This window comes from Verticillium dahliae, genomic scaffold (assembly GCF_000150675.1).
Source record: "Verticillium dahliae VdLs.17 supercont1.1 genomic scaffold, whole genome shotgun sequence".
NCBI classification, from domain to species: domain Eukaryota; kingdom Fungi; phylum Ascomycota; class Sordariomycetes; order Glomerellales; family Plectosphaerellaceae; genus Verticillium; species Verticillium dahliae.
This window is the reverse complement of record NW_009276921.1, coordinates 2,439,371-2,454,819: the sequence shown is the minus strand read 5'-3', so window position 1 is coordinate 2,454,819 and position 15,449 is coordinate 2,439,371. Positions and strand designations below refer to the sequence as shown.

The 15,449-nt window shown below is 57.9% G+C and overlaps 5 protein-coding genes across 5 annotated transcripts; 2 read left to right on the top strand and 3 right to left on the bottom strand.

The window, feature by feature from the left end:
- Nucleotides 1-1,302: 1,302 nt before the first annotated feature.
- On the top strand, nucleotides 1,303-4,010 carry VDAG_00740 (pectate lyase; the record flags this gene model as incomplete). The annotated part of the gene is made up of 6 exons (XM_009652117.1): nucleotides 1,303-1,779; nucleotides 1,831-2,185; nucleotides 2,427-2,779; nucleotides 2,830-3,109; nucleotides 3,173-3,443; nucleotides 3,935-4,010. The coding sequence occupies 6 exons, from the start codon at nucleotides 1,303-1,305 to the stop codon at nucleotides 4,008-4,010; spliced, it is 1,812 nt and encodes a 603-aa protein (XP_009650412.1).
- Nucleotides 4,011-4,264: 254 nt separating this feature from the next.
- Nucleotides 4,265-5,467, bottom strand: VDAG_00739 (uncharacterized protein; the record flags this gene model as incomplete). The annotated part of the gene is made up of 1 exon (XM_009652116.1): nucleotides 4,265-5,467. One exon carries the CDS (start codon nucleotides 5,465-5,467, stop codon nucleotides 4,265-4,267), a length of 1,203 nt encoding a protein of 400 aa, XP_009650411.1.
- Nucleotides 5,468-7,005: 1,538 nt separating this feature from the next.
- Nucleotides 7,006-8,772, bottom strand: VDAG_00738 (lupus La protein; the record flags this gene model as incomplete). The annotated part of the gene is made up of 4 exons (XM_009652115.1): nucleotides 8,693-8,772; nucleotides 8,081-8,529; nucleotides 7,192-8,006; nucleotides 7,006-7,132 (listed from the first exon to the last, which is right to left on the bottom strand). Exons 2-4 carry the CDS (start codon nucleotides 8,384-8,386, stop codon nucleotides 7,006-7,008), a joined length of 1,248 nt encoding a protein of 415 aa, XP_009650410.1. The 5' UTR covers nucleotides 8,387-8,529; nucleotides 8,693-8,772.
- Nucleotides 8,773-9,454: 682 nt separating this feature from the next.
- On the top strand, nucleotides 9,455-11,102 carry VDAG_00737 (uncharacterized protein; the record flags this gene model as incomplete). The annotated part of the gene is made up of 2 exons (XM_009652114.1): nucleotides 9,455-10,015; nucleotides 10,116-11,102. 2 exons carry the CDS (start codon nucleotides 9,455-9,457, stop codon nucleotides 11,100-11,102), a joined length of 1,548 nt encoding a protein of 515 aa, XP_009650409.1.
- A 299-nt stretch (nucleotides 11,103-11,401) lies between these two features.
- VDAG_00736 (cell division control protein) lies at nucleotides 11,402-14,128 on the bottom strand (the record flags this gene model as incomplete). The annotated part of the gene is made up of 4 exons (XM_009652113.1): nucleotides 11,402-12,862; nucleotides 12,916-13,382; nucleotides 13,827-13,996; nucleotides 14,073-14,128. The coding sequence occupies 4 exons, from the start codon at nucleotides 14,126-14,128 to the stop codon at nucleotides 12,221-12,223; spliced, it is 1,335 nt and encodes a 444-aa protein (XP_009650408.1). The 3' UTR covers nucleotides 11,402-12,220.
- Nucleotides 14,129-15,449: the final 1,321 nt, after the last annotated feature.

Sequence of the window (15,449 nt, the reverse complement as noted above, 5' to 3'; positions counted from 1 at the left end):
GTCGCTGCGGACTGATGAGAGCTTCTCTGCACTCTGAACAAGTCAGTATAAGCTGAACGGTCCTCCGCTTGTGAAAGCACCCTGAACAGTCCGAGCATGTTGCTTGAACTGTCAAACCGAGGGATCGACAAAGAGCACGTCCTGTGACCAAGTCGTGCTCACACTGGCTTACCTTTGCTCGGCTCGCAGCCGATTTGGAGGGTAGCAATGAAGACTGACACACAGGGGAGCTCGGGTCGAAGGCCAGTCGAAGGCCAGTCGAAGGCCAGGCTATGGTGAGCCCTGGAAACCAGGACGAACAATGCAGTACTGCACCCCGCCTTGCCCGCCAACTGAAATCGCAAGCCCACGACGGGCCGCTCCATCCGGTTTCTTGGTACCAGAGTACCTGCGGTGGTTGGGTTAGGGTTAGCAAGGTGAGGTACATGTACCTTCCCTGACTGGGCTCTCCACCCCCTCCATCTCAACCACACCTCGAGTTGATAGATCAACTCCTCGCCAGGAACACCAGCTTCCCATCACACCCTTCCAGATTCCACCAACCCCTCATCACCATGTCGCACATATGCAAGCGCCTTCGTTCGGACCATCGGAGCAATGATACGGACGGATATCCGACACCTGCTCGTGCTAGCACTGCACTGACGCCCTGGGGGGCAGATCTTATCCAGATTCTTCCACACCCGACCCATGTTGGGGAAGCCTGCCCGACCAGGGATACCAAGAAACAAGCTCAGGGCTTCCGTCTCACATATGGGCAGCAATCGACATGCTTGATGGGTCCAGAATCAACTCGAAACTATGGGCTCGCCCAGATAACTGCCATCGCGACAAGAGACAGAATGCCATCTGCAATTCTCGTGTTCTGATTTGGCGAGGTACCTTCTTGGGTGACTCTGAAGACGAGCTGCCACAGGCCATGCAAGAGAATCTGGATCCTCTTTCTCACATTAAGCAGCTGCGGCGGCGCCACGTGAGCCATGGCAGCATCGTCACACCCTTGCCTCGGATCCGACGCGAGAGCCGACCGGTGACGAGCAGGGCACTTTATTGTGATGCCTGTCGAGCGACTCGTGGAAAATCCACGGCCCCATGTACCATGGCAGTAACCATGTGCCGAAGATCGCCATCTCGCGCCTTCTTTTATGCATCTCCATGGCACTTCGGGCGTGTTCAAAAGGGAGCCAGGTCGCCCACGAGGAAATGCTCAGGGATCCGTCAGTCGCCACAGCACCGGCAACACCTTGTTCGGCTGCCTGGTCTCTTTCTTTCGACTGCTCGACAAACGCGTAATCCGTCGTCATGAAGTCGCCTACCTTTGCGACGATCGTCGCCTTCGCCTTCGGCACCGTAGCCGTTCTGGGTCAGGGCGATCCAGCGCCGAGACCTCCCAGCTCGCGGCTCCGTGTGATTCTCAACCCCGCCCGCGTCCGGGCCCTTGACGAGCCTGACTTCAAGCTGTGGACCATCACCGGCGAGCCCAAGAGCGTCTCTACCACCTTTGGCGACACTTCCATCACTGTCGCCGCCGCCAACTCCACCATCGCGGGCGCGTCCTACAAGTGGCACTACACCCGCCGCGTAGCGCCTTTGGGTGAGAGGGTCGTGGCCCAGGGCATCTCGACGAACACCGATGATGCTGGCAACAAGCCCATGACCATCTCCATTACGGGACTCCCAGCCGGCAAGCACTCGCTGCTCACCTGGCACAACGCTTGGGACAGCCTGAAGGCAGTCGCATCTGTGACCGTCAAGGTCAACGGCGAGGATGCGGAGACGGTGCGCCGAGCCTCCATGATATGATCCTCCGATGTGGCTAACTCGACTCAGCTTGCCCAATCTGTGCGCGTGGACAACATCTGGGAATCTGCTCATTCCTTCGTCCAATTCACTGTTTCTGGTGCTAACGATACAACCAACATTGAGTTCATCCCTGCCGGCGCCGACGGCCGTGTCTTCCTGAACGGCTTCGAAATCGATACTCCCGACATCGACAACGTCGTCAGTTTCCCGGAACCGAACAACCGTGACGAACGTGTCCAGCTCGAGGGTGGTGACACTTATGAGGCATCCTGGCGGGCTCCCGACGCCGAGTCACCAAAGTACAATGTCTACATCGGCACGTCACCCACAGAGTTGAAGAGTTTGGTCTTGGGTCTGGACAAGACATCGACCACGCTGGCCGGTGAGTTTTTCCCCTACCCATTCCGCGAGCGCTTGTTTGACAAGGAGAAAAAAAGGTCTTGACGTCTTTGGAACGTTCTATTGGCGCGTGGATGTCGTTCTAGGGGATGAGCCCTACATCGGTCACGCTTTCATGCTACGTGGCGCACAGTTGGCGTTCCCTGGAGCTGAGGGCTACGGGTAGGTTCTTCGCGATATCCTTTCATGGCCTCGCTGACCATGGATTAGCCGTTTCGCCCGAGGCGGTCGCGGTGGTCGAGTCGTCCATGTCACCAGCCTTGAGGATAGCGAAGAGGAGGGCACTCTGCGCTATGCTCTGGCCGTTGCTCGAGGTCCTCGCTACGTTGTTTTTGACGTGGGAGGCGTCATCACCACCACGTCTCGCATGGTTGTTAGCGACCAATACGTAACAGTCGCCGGCCAGACAGCTCCCGGGAAGGGTATCATCGTGCAGGGGCACCCACTCGGTCTGTCTGGTGCCATTGATGCCATCTTCCGCCACATCAAGGTGCGGCCCGGCACGGTCTCTGGCGAGACAGTCGACGCTATGGGCATGGCGGGCTCCAACCACTGCATCATGGATCGCTGCTCCATGGTGAGCCATCATTCTGCTGCTTGGTAGTGCATTATACTGACCAGTGACAGGGCTGGGGCATTGACGAGAACTTTTCTTCTCGCAACGCGGCCAACATTACCTTCCAGCGCAGCATGATCTCCGAACCTCTGAATGTCGCCGGTCATAAGAACTATCCGCCCGGCCGCGAGCACGGATTTGCTGCGACGGTCAGCGGCAATGTCGGCTCTCTGCACCACAACCTCATTGCGCACGCCGAGGGCCGCAGCTGGAGCATGGGCGGTGGTCTGGACGACGAGGGCAAATTCGGAGGGCGTCTTGATATTCGCAACAATGTCGTGTACAACTTTGGTGGGTACTTGACGACTATGATACAAAACAGCACACTAACATCATCAGGTCGCCGTGTCACAGATGGCGGTGCGCACGAGGTCAACTTTGTCGGAAATGTCTACAAGCAGGGCCCTGCCAGCAACCTCACTTATGCCCTGCGTGCCCAGTATGAGAACCAGCTGCCCGGCCAGCAACAATACTACTGCGAGGGTAACTCCATGCCTGGCGTCTTCGACCAGGACTCGGCGCAATACGCATCTCCCGATGGAACGGGCTCCAACAAGAACGTCGCCTGCTGGGCCGATGTGACAATCAGCCCGGCCCCTTCTTACCGCAAGTTTTACGATCAGCCGTACGTGCACCCCCTTGACCCTTGTATCCTCTTTCTCGTCTAACTTGGCCAGATTCTTCCCCTCCTATGTCGAAACACAGCCATCGACCGAGGCCTACAAGCGGGTCCTCTCTGACGCTGGAGTCAGCCAGCCAGTCGTTGACAATCACGACTCTCGCATCTTCAACGAGACACTCACGGGCACCTACACGTACAAGGGCTCCAAGTCTGGCAAGCTCGGTCTTATTGACAACCCCGCCGACGTAGGGGGTCTCGAGGATTTCCCCACCGTCACGCGCGAGGCTTCCTGGGACGCCGACGGCGACGGCATCGCCGACTGGTGGGACGGATCCACCGGCGGTGATGGCTATGAGCCTATCGAGGGGTACCTCAACTTCATGGCGGACCCCCACGCGTATGTTGCGCCGGGCAAGTCCGTGATTGTCGACCTGAAGGATCTCTTCCGGGGGTTCGAGAAGAAACCCACATTTACTGCAGCGGGGGCAGAAAAGGGAAGCGTGGAAGTACAAGGGTCGTGGGCCACGTACACCGCTGGTGATGACGCTGGCATCGACTACATTGAGCTGACGGTCAAGGATAGCGAGGGGGGCAGCTGGACGAGGACGTTTGGTGTAGCCATCTTCGAAGGGGCGCCGGCTTCTGGGCCTCCCAAGTGTCGCAGGGCAACGCCAGTCTGAGATGTGATGAGCGCAGGCAAAGCGAGCACATCGTGGTCATCATCCCAGCAGTGCAGCATAGAAGCCGGCGAAAAGGGGCCCATTCCATGACCTGTACTCCTCTCGTTCAAGTGACAATGGCCCTGTTCCTAGCAACTCTCATATTCACGCCCCAGCTGCATAAGGGCTCTTCTTCCTCAACCCTTCGCCAAACCTCCACAGCAGCCACGGGCCAGGCCATCCGATAACAACACCCACGCCCGCCAGCACCGTATTCCCCCACCCGTACCCCAAGCTCGCGTAGACGTCCGGTCCGAACAGCGGGAAGCCAAACCCCGCCAGGCTCCGGAGCACAGTCGCCGCGCCGACGGCACTCGCCGCATACCGCGCGTACGAGTCGACGAGGAACCCCTGCACGCACTGAAACCCGATGATGGTGCCCATGGCGAACAGGCCGGCGCCGGCGTTGGGGCCCAGCCAGTGCGTGCGCGCCTCGGCCGTCCACCCGTCCACGAGCAGGCCGGCCGGCACGAGCACGGCGCCGGGCACCATCATGGGCACGCGGAACTCGGGGCGGCCGACGCCGCGGCGGCGCTTGAGCAGGGCGTAGACGCGGTCCTGCAGCGGCGCGCACAGCTGGGCGCCGAGGAAGAAGCCGATGCCGAGCGAGAGGTAGTTGAGCCCCGCGCGGCCGACGGGCTGGCGGTAGACGTCCTCCCAGAGGGCCGGGAACGTCGAGAGCACGAGGTACATGAGCCCGTAGAGGTACATCATGTAGAGGGCCAGGCACTGGATGATGAGCTGCGTCGCGAGCAGGCGGAAGGGCCGCGTCAGGGCCGTGGCGAGGGTGGCGCGTGCGGTGCGGTCGGGGTGGTCAAACTCGGTGTGGAGGGCCTCGTTGCCCGTTTGCTGGATGAGGCGGGCCCTGCGGCGCGCGAGGAGGACGGGCGTGAAAGTCTCCTGGAGCACGAAGAAGCCGACGGCCTGGATGGTGGCTGTGAGGATGGTCGTGCTGTAGAAGATCCGGCGCCATGTGGTCTCCTGCGTGACGTAGCCGCCGGCGATGGGACCGAGGGCCGGACCGAGGAGCGGCGTCAGCGAGTACATGCCCATGGCGCGACCGCGCTCCTCGGCTGTGAAGAGATCGCTGAGGACGCCGCCGCCGATGGCCAGGGGAGCGGAGCCGCCGAGTCCGGCCAGGAAGCGGAACGCAATCATCTGGCCCTTGGTCTGGGCCAGGCCACAGCCCAGGTTAAAGAATATGTAGAAGAGATTTGTCAGTTGCAGGACAATGATGCGACCGTAGAGTTCCGAAAGAGGGCCCCATGCGAGGGGGCCGAGAGCGTAAGCGAGGACGAAGATGGACATTGTTAAGGCCTGCTCCGTGGAACTGGAAATATCCAAGTCACGATCTATGCTCTTCAAGGCCGGAGCAACCATTGATGAAGAGACGGGGGACAAGAACGTAAAACAGGAGACTGCGGATCGTCAGTTACATCAAGACCGAATACGCCAAGACACACTCACCACAAAAAACAGCGGCCCATTTTCGATGCTTTGACCATTGCTTCGGGTTATCCGCATCATACGGTCGGTCCCATGCTACTAGGTTCGGATCTCTCTCACCCTGTTCTTCTTCTGTCTTTGCCTCACCATCATGCGGGCCACAGAGTTCCAGATCCCGCCTGCTTTCGATATCGTCACGGACCTCCGAAATTGTCCGTGATAGCGTAGATACAGGTCTGCTGCTGCGCCTGCTGCTTCGCGGTTCTGGTATAATTCTGGCCGGCGAGCTATTGTTACTGTCAGAGCTCGAGCTCGAGTGCCGTGGTGTGGCTGCCTTCTCCTCGTTGGCCCGGGTATCGATTACCGGCCGTATGGCCCGCTAGAGATGATGCCTCAACGTCTCGAGCGGAGGCTCTCCAGTCTCTCTTGGGCTGCCTTTCACATTTTGGTATGTGTTCAGATCTGGCATGGCCTTCAAGTAAAGCAACTCAGTTGCAAGGCAAGTTTCGTGGTGTTCACCTCGTAATCAGAGGGCGTCTATTGAACCCGCCAGACAACAGAGTCAGGAAGACGGTGTACTTCTTTGATCAAGCAATACATGTCAAAGACCAGACGGAAAACACAGACAGTAAACAGGGAAAGAAGCATGCTTCTTAAGTAAGAGAGGAAATCTCGACCTCCCAAAGCCCACTTCACAAATCTATGCAACTGGAATTTCCCCACAGCCAAAATCCATCGCGGCATCCAGCAGTGAACGTTCCGCCCAATGACACGTCGATGACCGTCCAGATCGATCGCCCGCAGCACCGATGCCGTCCCCCGTAGAGCGGCGCTAGGCACTGCAATACCGATCAGACGGGGTGTTTGGGGTGGCCCGGATTTAACAGGTGGACGCCCGAGGACGGATAAGTCGGCGTCACTGCATGCTAGCAGCGGACTACTTCAGAAAAGATCATTGGGATTCACGGTTTCTCGCCCGTGCTGTACGTAAGCTGATGGATACGAAGACGGGCGGTGGATGCTTGTGGCTGCGTGCCGTCGACATCTGCCTCGGTAGCCTTCAATCAGCCAGGTCAAGAGGGAGGAGAGTCAAGTGGTCTTTGTTGCGATGTCGGCCGGGAAAAGAACGTCGTTCGGTGCCGCGGTCGACGCGCCGATGGAGATTTCCTGCCGCTCCGTCCCTCAGATCGAGCGTTGTGTAGCAGCGGCATCTTTTCTTCACCAAATCAGGGGTTAGCGGTGGCAGCCAGTGTGCGAGATTTGACCAAAAAAAAGCTTCTCAAGTTTCCGATTTCTGCTGGTACCAAATATCGTACCAAGTCCCGTAACTAAAGCCTACCAAACGCCGAGAACCATGCTACAGAGCATCCCTGGTATCATGCGCCGCGCCCTCGCAGCATCTAGACCTTCGTGTCGACCTTCTTCGCCTGGGGGGCGCCAGACTCGCCGTTCTCCTCACGCCCGCGCTTTCCGTTGTCATTGACGGGCTTGCCCTCGCTGTTGGTGGCCTGGATCGTGGGCTGAGCACTGTGGGAAGAGACATGTTAGTAATAGTTCGACAAGACATATCAAGGAGATGTACGTACGCGTTGCGCTCATCGTTGCGCGAGTTGTCGCGGCCACCGCGGTCCTGGAAACCTCCACGACCGCGACCACCACCTCGGCCACGTCCACCGCGGCCACGGCCCCCCCTGCCGCCACGGCCTCCACGGAAGCCGCCCTTCTGGTCCTGGTCACGGCGGCTCTTCCAGTCGTCCTTGTCGCCGCCGTTGGGGCGACCGCCACGTCCGCGACCGTTCGTCTTGCCGGACTTGCCACCCTTGCCCTCCCAGAACTTCCTCGCCGACGTGCTGGGCTGCATCTCACCGCGAGCAATCATGCCGCTCTTCTCGGCGACATAGGCGCCCTTGGACATGATCTTCAGCTCGTGGCCGTTGTACTTGGGCTTGGGCTCGATAGCCAGGAAGGCCTTGGCGCCCTCCTCGGTCTTGAACTCGACAAACACAGAGCCCTTGAAAAGATTCTCATCCGTGCGACGGAGACGGACGGCCGCGACATCGCCGCCGTGCTCGGTGAAGAAATCCTCGAGGTCGAACTGGGTCTTGGGGGTTTCGTCACCGAAACCCTTGACGTAGACAGCGCGCTTGGTAACGTCGTTCTTATCGACGGTGAGTTTGTAGGGCTCCTTGCGCTTGACCTGCTCCTCGCCCTCCTCGCCGATAACCTCGAGGACGCTGCTCTCCTTGAGCGCGCTCACAAGCGTCGCGTAGTTAGGGTAGCATCGCATGCGCTTGAAGTTGTGAATGTGCTTGACGTCAACGGGCTTGTTCTCGGGACCACCAGTGAGGTTCCAGAGGTGCTCATCTGAAGGGAGGTTGGCATCGCTGAGGTAAAACTCGACCTGGACATGTAGTTAGCGGACCGGTCGGGGTTTCCTAGAAAACGTGGCCGCGCGCCGGCAGGAACCAAGCTTACCTGACGACGCATCTGGTTGGGATCATCCGACTCGGGCAGGAGAGAGGCATCGAACTTCTTGTTGTTGCGGCTGTCGCGCTGGTCGTGCTGGGCGCTGGTCTTGATGATCTTGGGCTCCTCGGTGGCCGCGGTAGCAACCTCGGCGGCCTCAGTCTCAGCAGGCTTGTCGGCGGCAGCAACCGTCTCGTCGGTCTTCTCGGTCGCGGCCTCGACAGGGGCGGTCTCAGCGGGAGTCTCGACAGCAGGCACAGCCTCGTCGGTCTTGGGGACCTCGTCAGCCTTGGTAGGCTCAGCGACGGTGCTCATGGTCGTGGTTGTGCAATTTCAGGATCGAATTCGGTAAATTTTGAGTTTCAACGTGATTGAAGATGAATACTCTAGTCAAGGGAGAAATGGCGCCGAGATAGAAGTAGTTGGTGACACACGAAGGTAAGTCGCGTGTGTTGTGTCTGACAGCAGAAAAAGTGTGAGTAACCGGCCAAGCAAAAGTTGCGGGTGCTAGGTAGGTGAAGCAACGGAAAACGACAGGGGACTTTGGATGGTGGCGGGGTAAAGCAGCAGCGGCGTGAAGAGGTTGGGATACACGTCGATGGGGTGAGTACAGAGACGTACAATAGATCGAAGCTTGCCGGAGCAACAGTTTGTAGAGTTGTCCAAGATTCGACAGGGTCAATTGGCAATGCTCATTGGAGTAGGTACCTAAGGAAGGTAGGTGAAGAAGGTAGACTGGATCCAATCGAGTCTGGATGGAGGTTTTTTTTTTTTTTTTGCGCGATGCGCTGAACTGCATGCAGCAGGCGCCAGGCAGCCTGCAGAGCAGGAGCTTTCCATTCTGCCGCAAGCAAGAACTCCACACCGCCTGCAGCACCTATGTACAAGCCCCACATCTTGAGGCGGGCAAGTGGAGTCACAGAAAATTACGAGCCTGTCTCAGGAAAGAGGAACCCAAGCACGGTTTGCTGACATAAGACGTCCTAGTGGTAGCTGCTGGCCCAAGCTTCACCAGCCGGGGGCAGATGGTGAGACGCACGTGACCACGAGTCTCGGGGGTGCTGCACGCCAGACCATCACCATTTTTTTGGACGCCGCGTCGCATGGTTCCGAGTGTAGCCTGCACGCCCAGCATACCTCAAGGCATATCGACACTGCCCCGAGGGCCACTTCGCCAACATGAGAGCCCGACGCCCCAGATTCTACAGCTTGAAAAAGCCTGTACGTGACAACCCGTCCCGAGCATGCCCCAGAGCACCTTCTCTCGCTGCCCGCTCGCCCCCTTGATCACTCGCCATGCTGGTGCTTCTGATCTGAGCAGCTATGATCGTCACTAACGCAGTCTTTTTATAGAGAGTCCGCATGTCATGGAATAAGTTCAACATGTACAACCTAGCTCGTATGCAGCTCTCGAGAAACCGCCGATCAGGGACCTTCTTCCAGCAAAAATGGGCAGCCAAGTCTCTCACCCGTGGTTATCACGGCGGCACCATGCGCGAGGGCGACTGGGAGCGCATGTTCTCTCGTCGCCTCCTCGGCACTGTCGACATCGACCCTGCCTACCTCGCCCGGTACGATGGTTCTGAACAGGCTGCCGGCCGCGGCTCCGGCAGGGACCTCAATCCCAACGACCGCAGGCCCGCCGTCTCGGCAGACCAGTTCTCGAAATCATGGAACGCCCGCCGCCGCATGTTCGAAAACGAGGCCAACAGCGTGAGGTCCGATACCTATCACCACGTAGGTGCCAAACGTGTGATCGAATACGACGATGTCTGGATCAAGACGAACGACGTCGCCAAACAGATGACCCCCTATATGCAGATGACCTACGCACCACTGGAGAGGCGGTTGGAGGTTGCCATCTTCAGGGCCATGTTTGCGAGCAGCACACTGCAGGCGAGACAGTTTTGCATCCACGGCGCCGTTAGGGTCAACGGTCAACTGGTGCGCAGTCCTCTCTTTCTCCTCCCTATCTCTCTCTCGCTCTCGTACCAAACCAATCCAGGAGGCTCTTATTATCTAACACTTTTTCTTTCACTTTTAGATGCGATCCCCAGGCTATCTCCTCAACCCCGGCGACATGTTCCAGGTCGATGTCGAGCGTGTCCTCTACGCCACCGGCAAGCCCAAGAACCCCCAAGAGATTGCGCGTCTCGACAAGCTCCTGCGGGAGCGCGAGGAGCGCGAAGCCGCCGCCGAGGCCAAGGACGCTGCCCTGCGCGCCGCCAAGCGCCAGGAGCTCGCCGACAAGCTCAAGGCCGGCGACCGCGGCGGCGGTGAGGGCCCCTCGGCCGAGGCCTCAGAGCAGGCCACAGGCGAGACGGCTGTCGAGGCAGAGTCGGAAGCCGCCGTCGAGGCTGCGGCCACCGACGCCGACGCGGCCGGCATGCTCGGCGAGGACGGAGAGCCCATGACGGAGGACGAGCGCGCCGCTCAGCACAAGCGCCAGCTCAAGAAGCTCATCCAGGACGCCAAGACGCTCCTCAAGGACGGCCAGGACAAGATGAGCGCCAAGCACAAGCAGCGCGTCCGCCTCTTCCTCTCCGAGGCCAAGCGCGCCATCTCCCGCCTCGGCAAGAACGCCGCGGCTCTCGACCCGGACGCCGACCTCTCCCGCGACTCGGTCATGACCCAGCTCGCCACCATCCTCAAGGGCCTCAACCTCGACCACGCCCAGCAGGCCAAGGCTGAGGCCGACGCCGCCGCCGACGCCGCTGAGCCCACACCCCAGACCTGGGAGCAGGAGCTCCAGACCCTCACCAAGGCCGAGCAGGACGCCCTCGCGCGCCTCCTCGCTGAGGACGCCGAGAACCCCGTCGACGAGACGAAACCCTACCTCACCCCCTGGCAGCCGCGCCGCTACATCGCCCCCTTCGCCTTCATCCCCCGCTACCTCGAGGTCAATCAGAACATCTGCGCCGCCGTCTACCTCCGCCACCCTGTCGCCCGCCGCGGCGAGGCCGAGGTCCCCACCCCCTTCCCCATCGACCAGAACCAGCTGGCCTTCAACTGGTACCTCAGGAGGCGTTAGAACGAGATTCAGCGTTCCATTCAGTAGAGCTTGAGCGATATAGGTCGGTTCTTATTGATACGTGGGAGAGGATGTGGACCGGTCCACGTGGCTCGTGACAGGGTACTGGCTGTGCAGCAACCATCACGACGTGTACAACATTGGAGTAACTATGTAGAAGGTCAAAATGTAGTCTCAATGTATCATCATCAACACCTTATTCATGATTAGCGTTGTGGGGTCAGGTCACTGTAGTGTTGAGCGAAGAGCCCATGCATGACAATTCGTGTTGCACTTGTCATCGTCAAGGTGATCAAATTCAGAAAACTCATCTTCAATTCGCATACGAAACCAGTAACTAAGTAAGGTAGAATACCTGCAAGAGAAATGACATGCTAAGAAACGGGAGGACGGCTCTCGTCAGACGCACAACGGACTGACCAAAACCATCGCCATCTTCCACACCTCCGCACCTCTATAGTCTTATCTGACTAGAATACACACACAACAGTCGCAAGCAAGCTGTCGAGCACCTACGCAACGACAGGAGCTCTATAGGAACTGCAATAGATAAAACAAGGCTCCAAAGGTATCAGGGGTATTGAGAGTGCCGTCATATTAAGAGAAGCCCGAGATGGGTGGCGAAACCGTTCCGTCAGAAGAACAAGTTCTCGACCCCTTGCTACGGCAGTTCGCCTCTGCTGTCCAGCTATTGCTTCTCCACAGCGTCTCTTGCTTCGCCCGCCGCCACGAAGGGCAGGACAAGAATGGTGTCGCTGGTTAAAGTGTCCCAAGAACTCCTAGTCGTCATGATCGTAGCCTCGCAGAAGCTCGATCCGCAATCTGCAATATTTTCTGGGTTTTGTCTTTTCGTTCGTAGCCTGCATCAACCCACTGCTTGACTGCTTCATGGAAAGACTTTTGGATGACGATGAACGGTCGCCGTTGATTAAAGGAAAGCTTGCGAGAGTGTGATTAAAAAAAGAGGTCGAGAGAAGGGCGGTGGTAAGAAAAGACAAGAATAGAATCTGACAAAGAGGCGCATTGAGCTTTGTGTGTATGGGCATCATGGGTACTCAAACATGGGGTCGTGGAAGAAGCGAGTAGGCAAAACGCAACGTTAAGGGGCGCTGACCACCTTAGCGGAGCGAGAAGCCTCCCCTCTTCTTGGTCTCCTTGCCCTCTATGGGACGACCGCTCTCGATCCTCTGCTTCTTCTCCTCGAGATCCATCCGTTGGCGTTCTAGTTGCTCCTTCATCTCTCTGTGGCGAGCGTAGAGCTCCTCTTCGCTCTGCTTGAGCTTGCTCTCCTTTTCGGTAACCTTCTGCTGGAAGACCATCTTCATCTCGGCCTCCATCTTGGCGAGCTTCTGCTCGTGCAGCGCACGCTCCTCCTCCTGCTTGACAGCGGGGTTGACCTCCTTGAACACGCTGGGATCCTGGGACACACCCATGGCGATGAGCTTGTCGGTACGGTAGTTCTCGTAGAGGGTGTTGTTCGTGTGCTCCTTGAGTTCCTCCATGTGGGTGCGGATGAGCATCTGGCGAAGCTTCACAAAGTCGCAGTGTTCCTCGTTGTCGACCTCGATGATACCCCAGGGGTAAGCACGGCCACGAACCTTGCGACCGTCGGCGGTGGTGATCTCGTTACCAGCACCAACCACGGCGAAGGGAACTTTGGACATGATCTCATTGTTTTCGGCAATGGTCTCCTCGTCGTCGAGTTCGTACCTCGGGCCCTCGAAGATCTGGATTCCGTGGTACTTGATGTCGGCGAGAATCTGGTTGCCGGTTAGTTCAGTAGCGATGTAACTGGATTGCATATGCAACTTACGCGAGCCTTGAAGCTGACAATCTCCTCATCGGTCAGGGTGTCAGACTTGGCAATGACGGGAATCAGGTTGACCTTGGTGTGCAGGCGGCGCATGACTTCAATATCCAGAGGCTTCAGGGAGTGGCCAGTAGGCTGGATGAAGAACACACAAGCATGGATGCGGTTATCCACGATGTTCATGCGGTTCACCTTGTTCTCAGCATCGAGATAGGCGTCGTATCGCTGCTCGATATTGTCGACAATCGGGCGCCATGACTCGTCGTTGTTGACGAAGTCGCCGAAACCAGGGGTATCGACAACAGTCAGGCGCAGCCGAACACCAGCTTCTTCGATGTCCGCGCTGATGGACTGAATGGAGACAGTCTTGGGAACAATGTCGAGGCTAGGTCCCTTGCGCTCCTTGGGAGGGTAGAGCGAGGTGTTGAAGAGTGTGTTCACGAGAGTCGACTTGCCAAGTCCGGATTCACCTGAAAGTTCCAGGTCAGTTGAGCGATTTACACAGAGGTTGAAAACCACATACCAACGACCATCACGTTGAAGTTGAAGCCCTTACGGACGCTCTTGCGGTGCCATTGGTTGGGCAGGTTGGCGAATCCAACGTAGCCAGTCAACTTGCGGCGAACAATGTTGCGGAGGTCGCTCGAAGACTGAGCGGCCGGGGAAGCACTAGGAGCAGCACCTAGAACCCGAGTCAGAAGGAGCGATCGCGCTCAAATTGTCCAGTGTCACTTACTGGGCGCGGCAGCCAAGGGGGCGGGAACCGCGGCGGCCCGTTGCGGCGGGGGGGACGCAGCAGGAGATGCGTTGGAAGAAGCTATGAGTAAGAAATGTCAGCAATCAATCCACATCGACTATGGTAAGCTGTTCACAATGCTGCAATCGTGCAGGAAGGCAAAGGAGACTGTGCTGACGCAGACGTTGATGGCCAAGATCGCGGTTGGCCATTGCCTTTGCTTTGATGAGTTGTTCCGGTTCGGGCTTGGGCGGCTTGACAACCGCATCAAAAAGGTCCTGGAAGAACTCGTCTGGAATCGCGTCCCCGGGGGCATCGATGGATGGAGCATCGACATAGAGCATGCTCCTATAGTGGCGAACCGTCGGCTGAGCTGAAGAGGGCCGCGAGCCAACAGTGTCGTCCTTGCTGATTGGCAGGCTACTGGATCTTCTCGAAGGAGATGTGATGACTTGGCTGGGTGTTGGCCGGCTGGCCCATAGTGAGCTATTGTTGTTGCTCTTGTCGAGGTGGACACTTCGGGCTCGGGCCTTGACGTGTTCGACCATTCTCATCGCCATTGAATGCTAGAGAGTGTGTGGATGGGTATTGGGGGGCTTTTCGTGTGTTTTGTTCGCGTGCTTCCAAAAAGAGGGTAATCTCTGGTCTACCAATAAAGGACCAAAAAGGTAGACACCCAAGAAAATGGTAGATGGGGATTTATTGTAAAACCGTAACGAGAGCGCGTGGTGTCGACGTTGTTGCGAGAACGTCGAGAGGCCTGGTTCAAGGCCGGGAGCGAGATGTAGGCCACGTTTTGCATTCGGTTGAGAGGGTCATGCTTGCCCGGTAATCCAATCCAGTTCCTCTTGCCTTCCTTTCCAATGCATCACGCTGCTCGGGACAGAAAATGCGCTTACCCATTATTGAGAGCTCGGGAGTTGGAGCTGTTCACGAATACGTGGTACCTAGGGAAGGAATGGTAGGTTCTGTGCAATAGAAAGTCAGCGACGGTCGATGGCTCCTGTGCGGAATGATGGCATTGCCGGAAAGCCAGAAAAGGGGGGGGAGCAAGCATCGATGGCCATTCGACCACAGGGGAGGCAGCTTCGCGTCAACAACGGGACCGCACCGCGTTGAGATGCGTCCCTCCAGAAGTTTAATCGATTCTTCCTTCCATGGTGGAGTTGCCCGCCTCCAATCTAGCATTCAAGCGAATCCGGGAAAAATCATTGCACGTACCTAAAACGTGGTATCAAGTCGCGTGTCAGGGGCGTCGCAAGACTTCTCCGGAAGAAGGGCTCTGGCGATGTCGACGACGCTCGGTGGTATCAAAGGAAGAAATACTGGCGAGATGCGGCAGTATGAATGATGGGAGAAGGCAGCCTCAAAGGGGGATGGAGGTCGTGATGGCGAACGAACGTCCTTGGGGTTGGGAGGAAAGGAGATGGGAAATTTAGGTCGAGGTGATGACAGGGAGCGGCTCGAGCAAGGGGACGTGGACCCAGCGTCCAAAAGGCAGAGAGTGCGCAGGAGGTGGCCAGCCACTGGAAAGATTTGGCTGTGCGACCCCGTTTCAGTGGCCGAGTACCTCTTGCCGTCCCAAGCGTCCCTTCCTACGGCGGCTTAGGTGGCCGTTGCTTTCCACCAGCAATAGGGGCTTAAGACGCGCTAGGCCTCTTCAGGTCTAGAGGCAGGGATGCCGGGCTTGAGACGGGGGGGCGTGCCTTGGGTGGTTCGGATGCGAGCTCGGTGGTTGGCTCCTTGATGTCGACCTTAATGAGAAGGGACCCGCCCACTGCCACTGGATGGAAGCACGGAT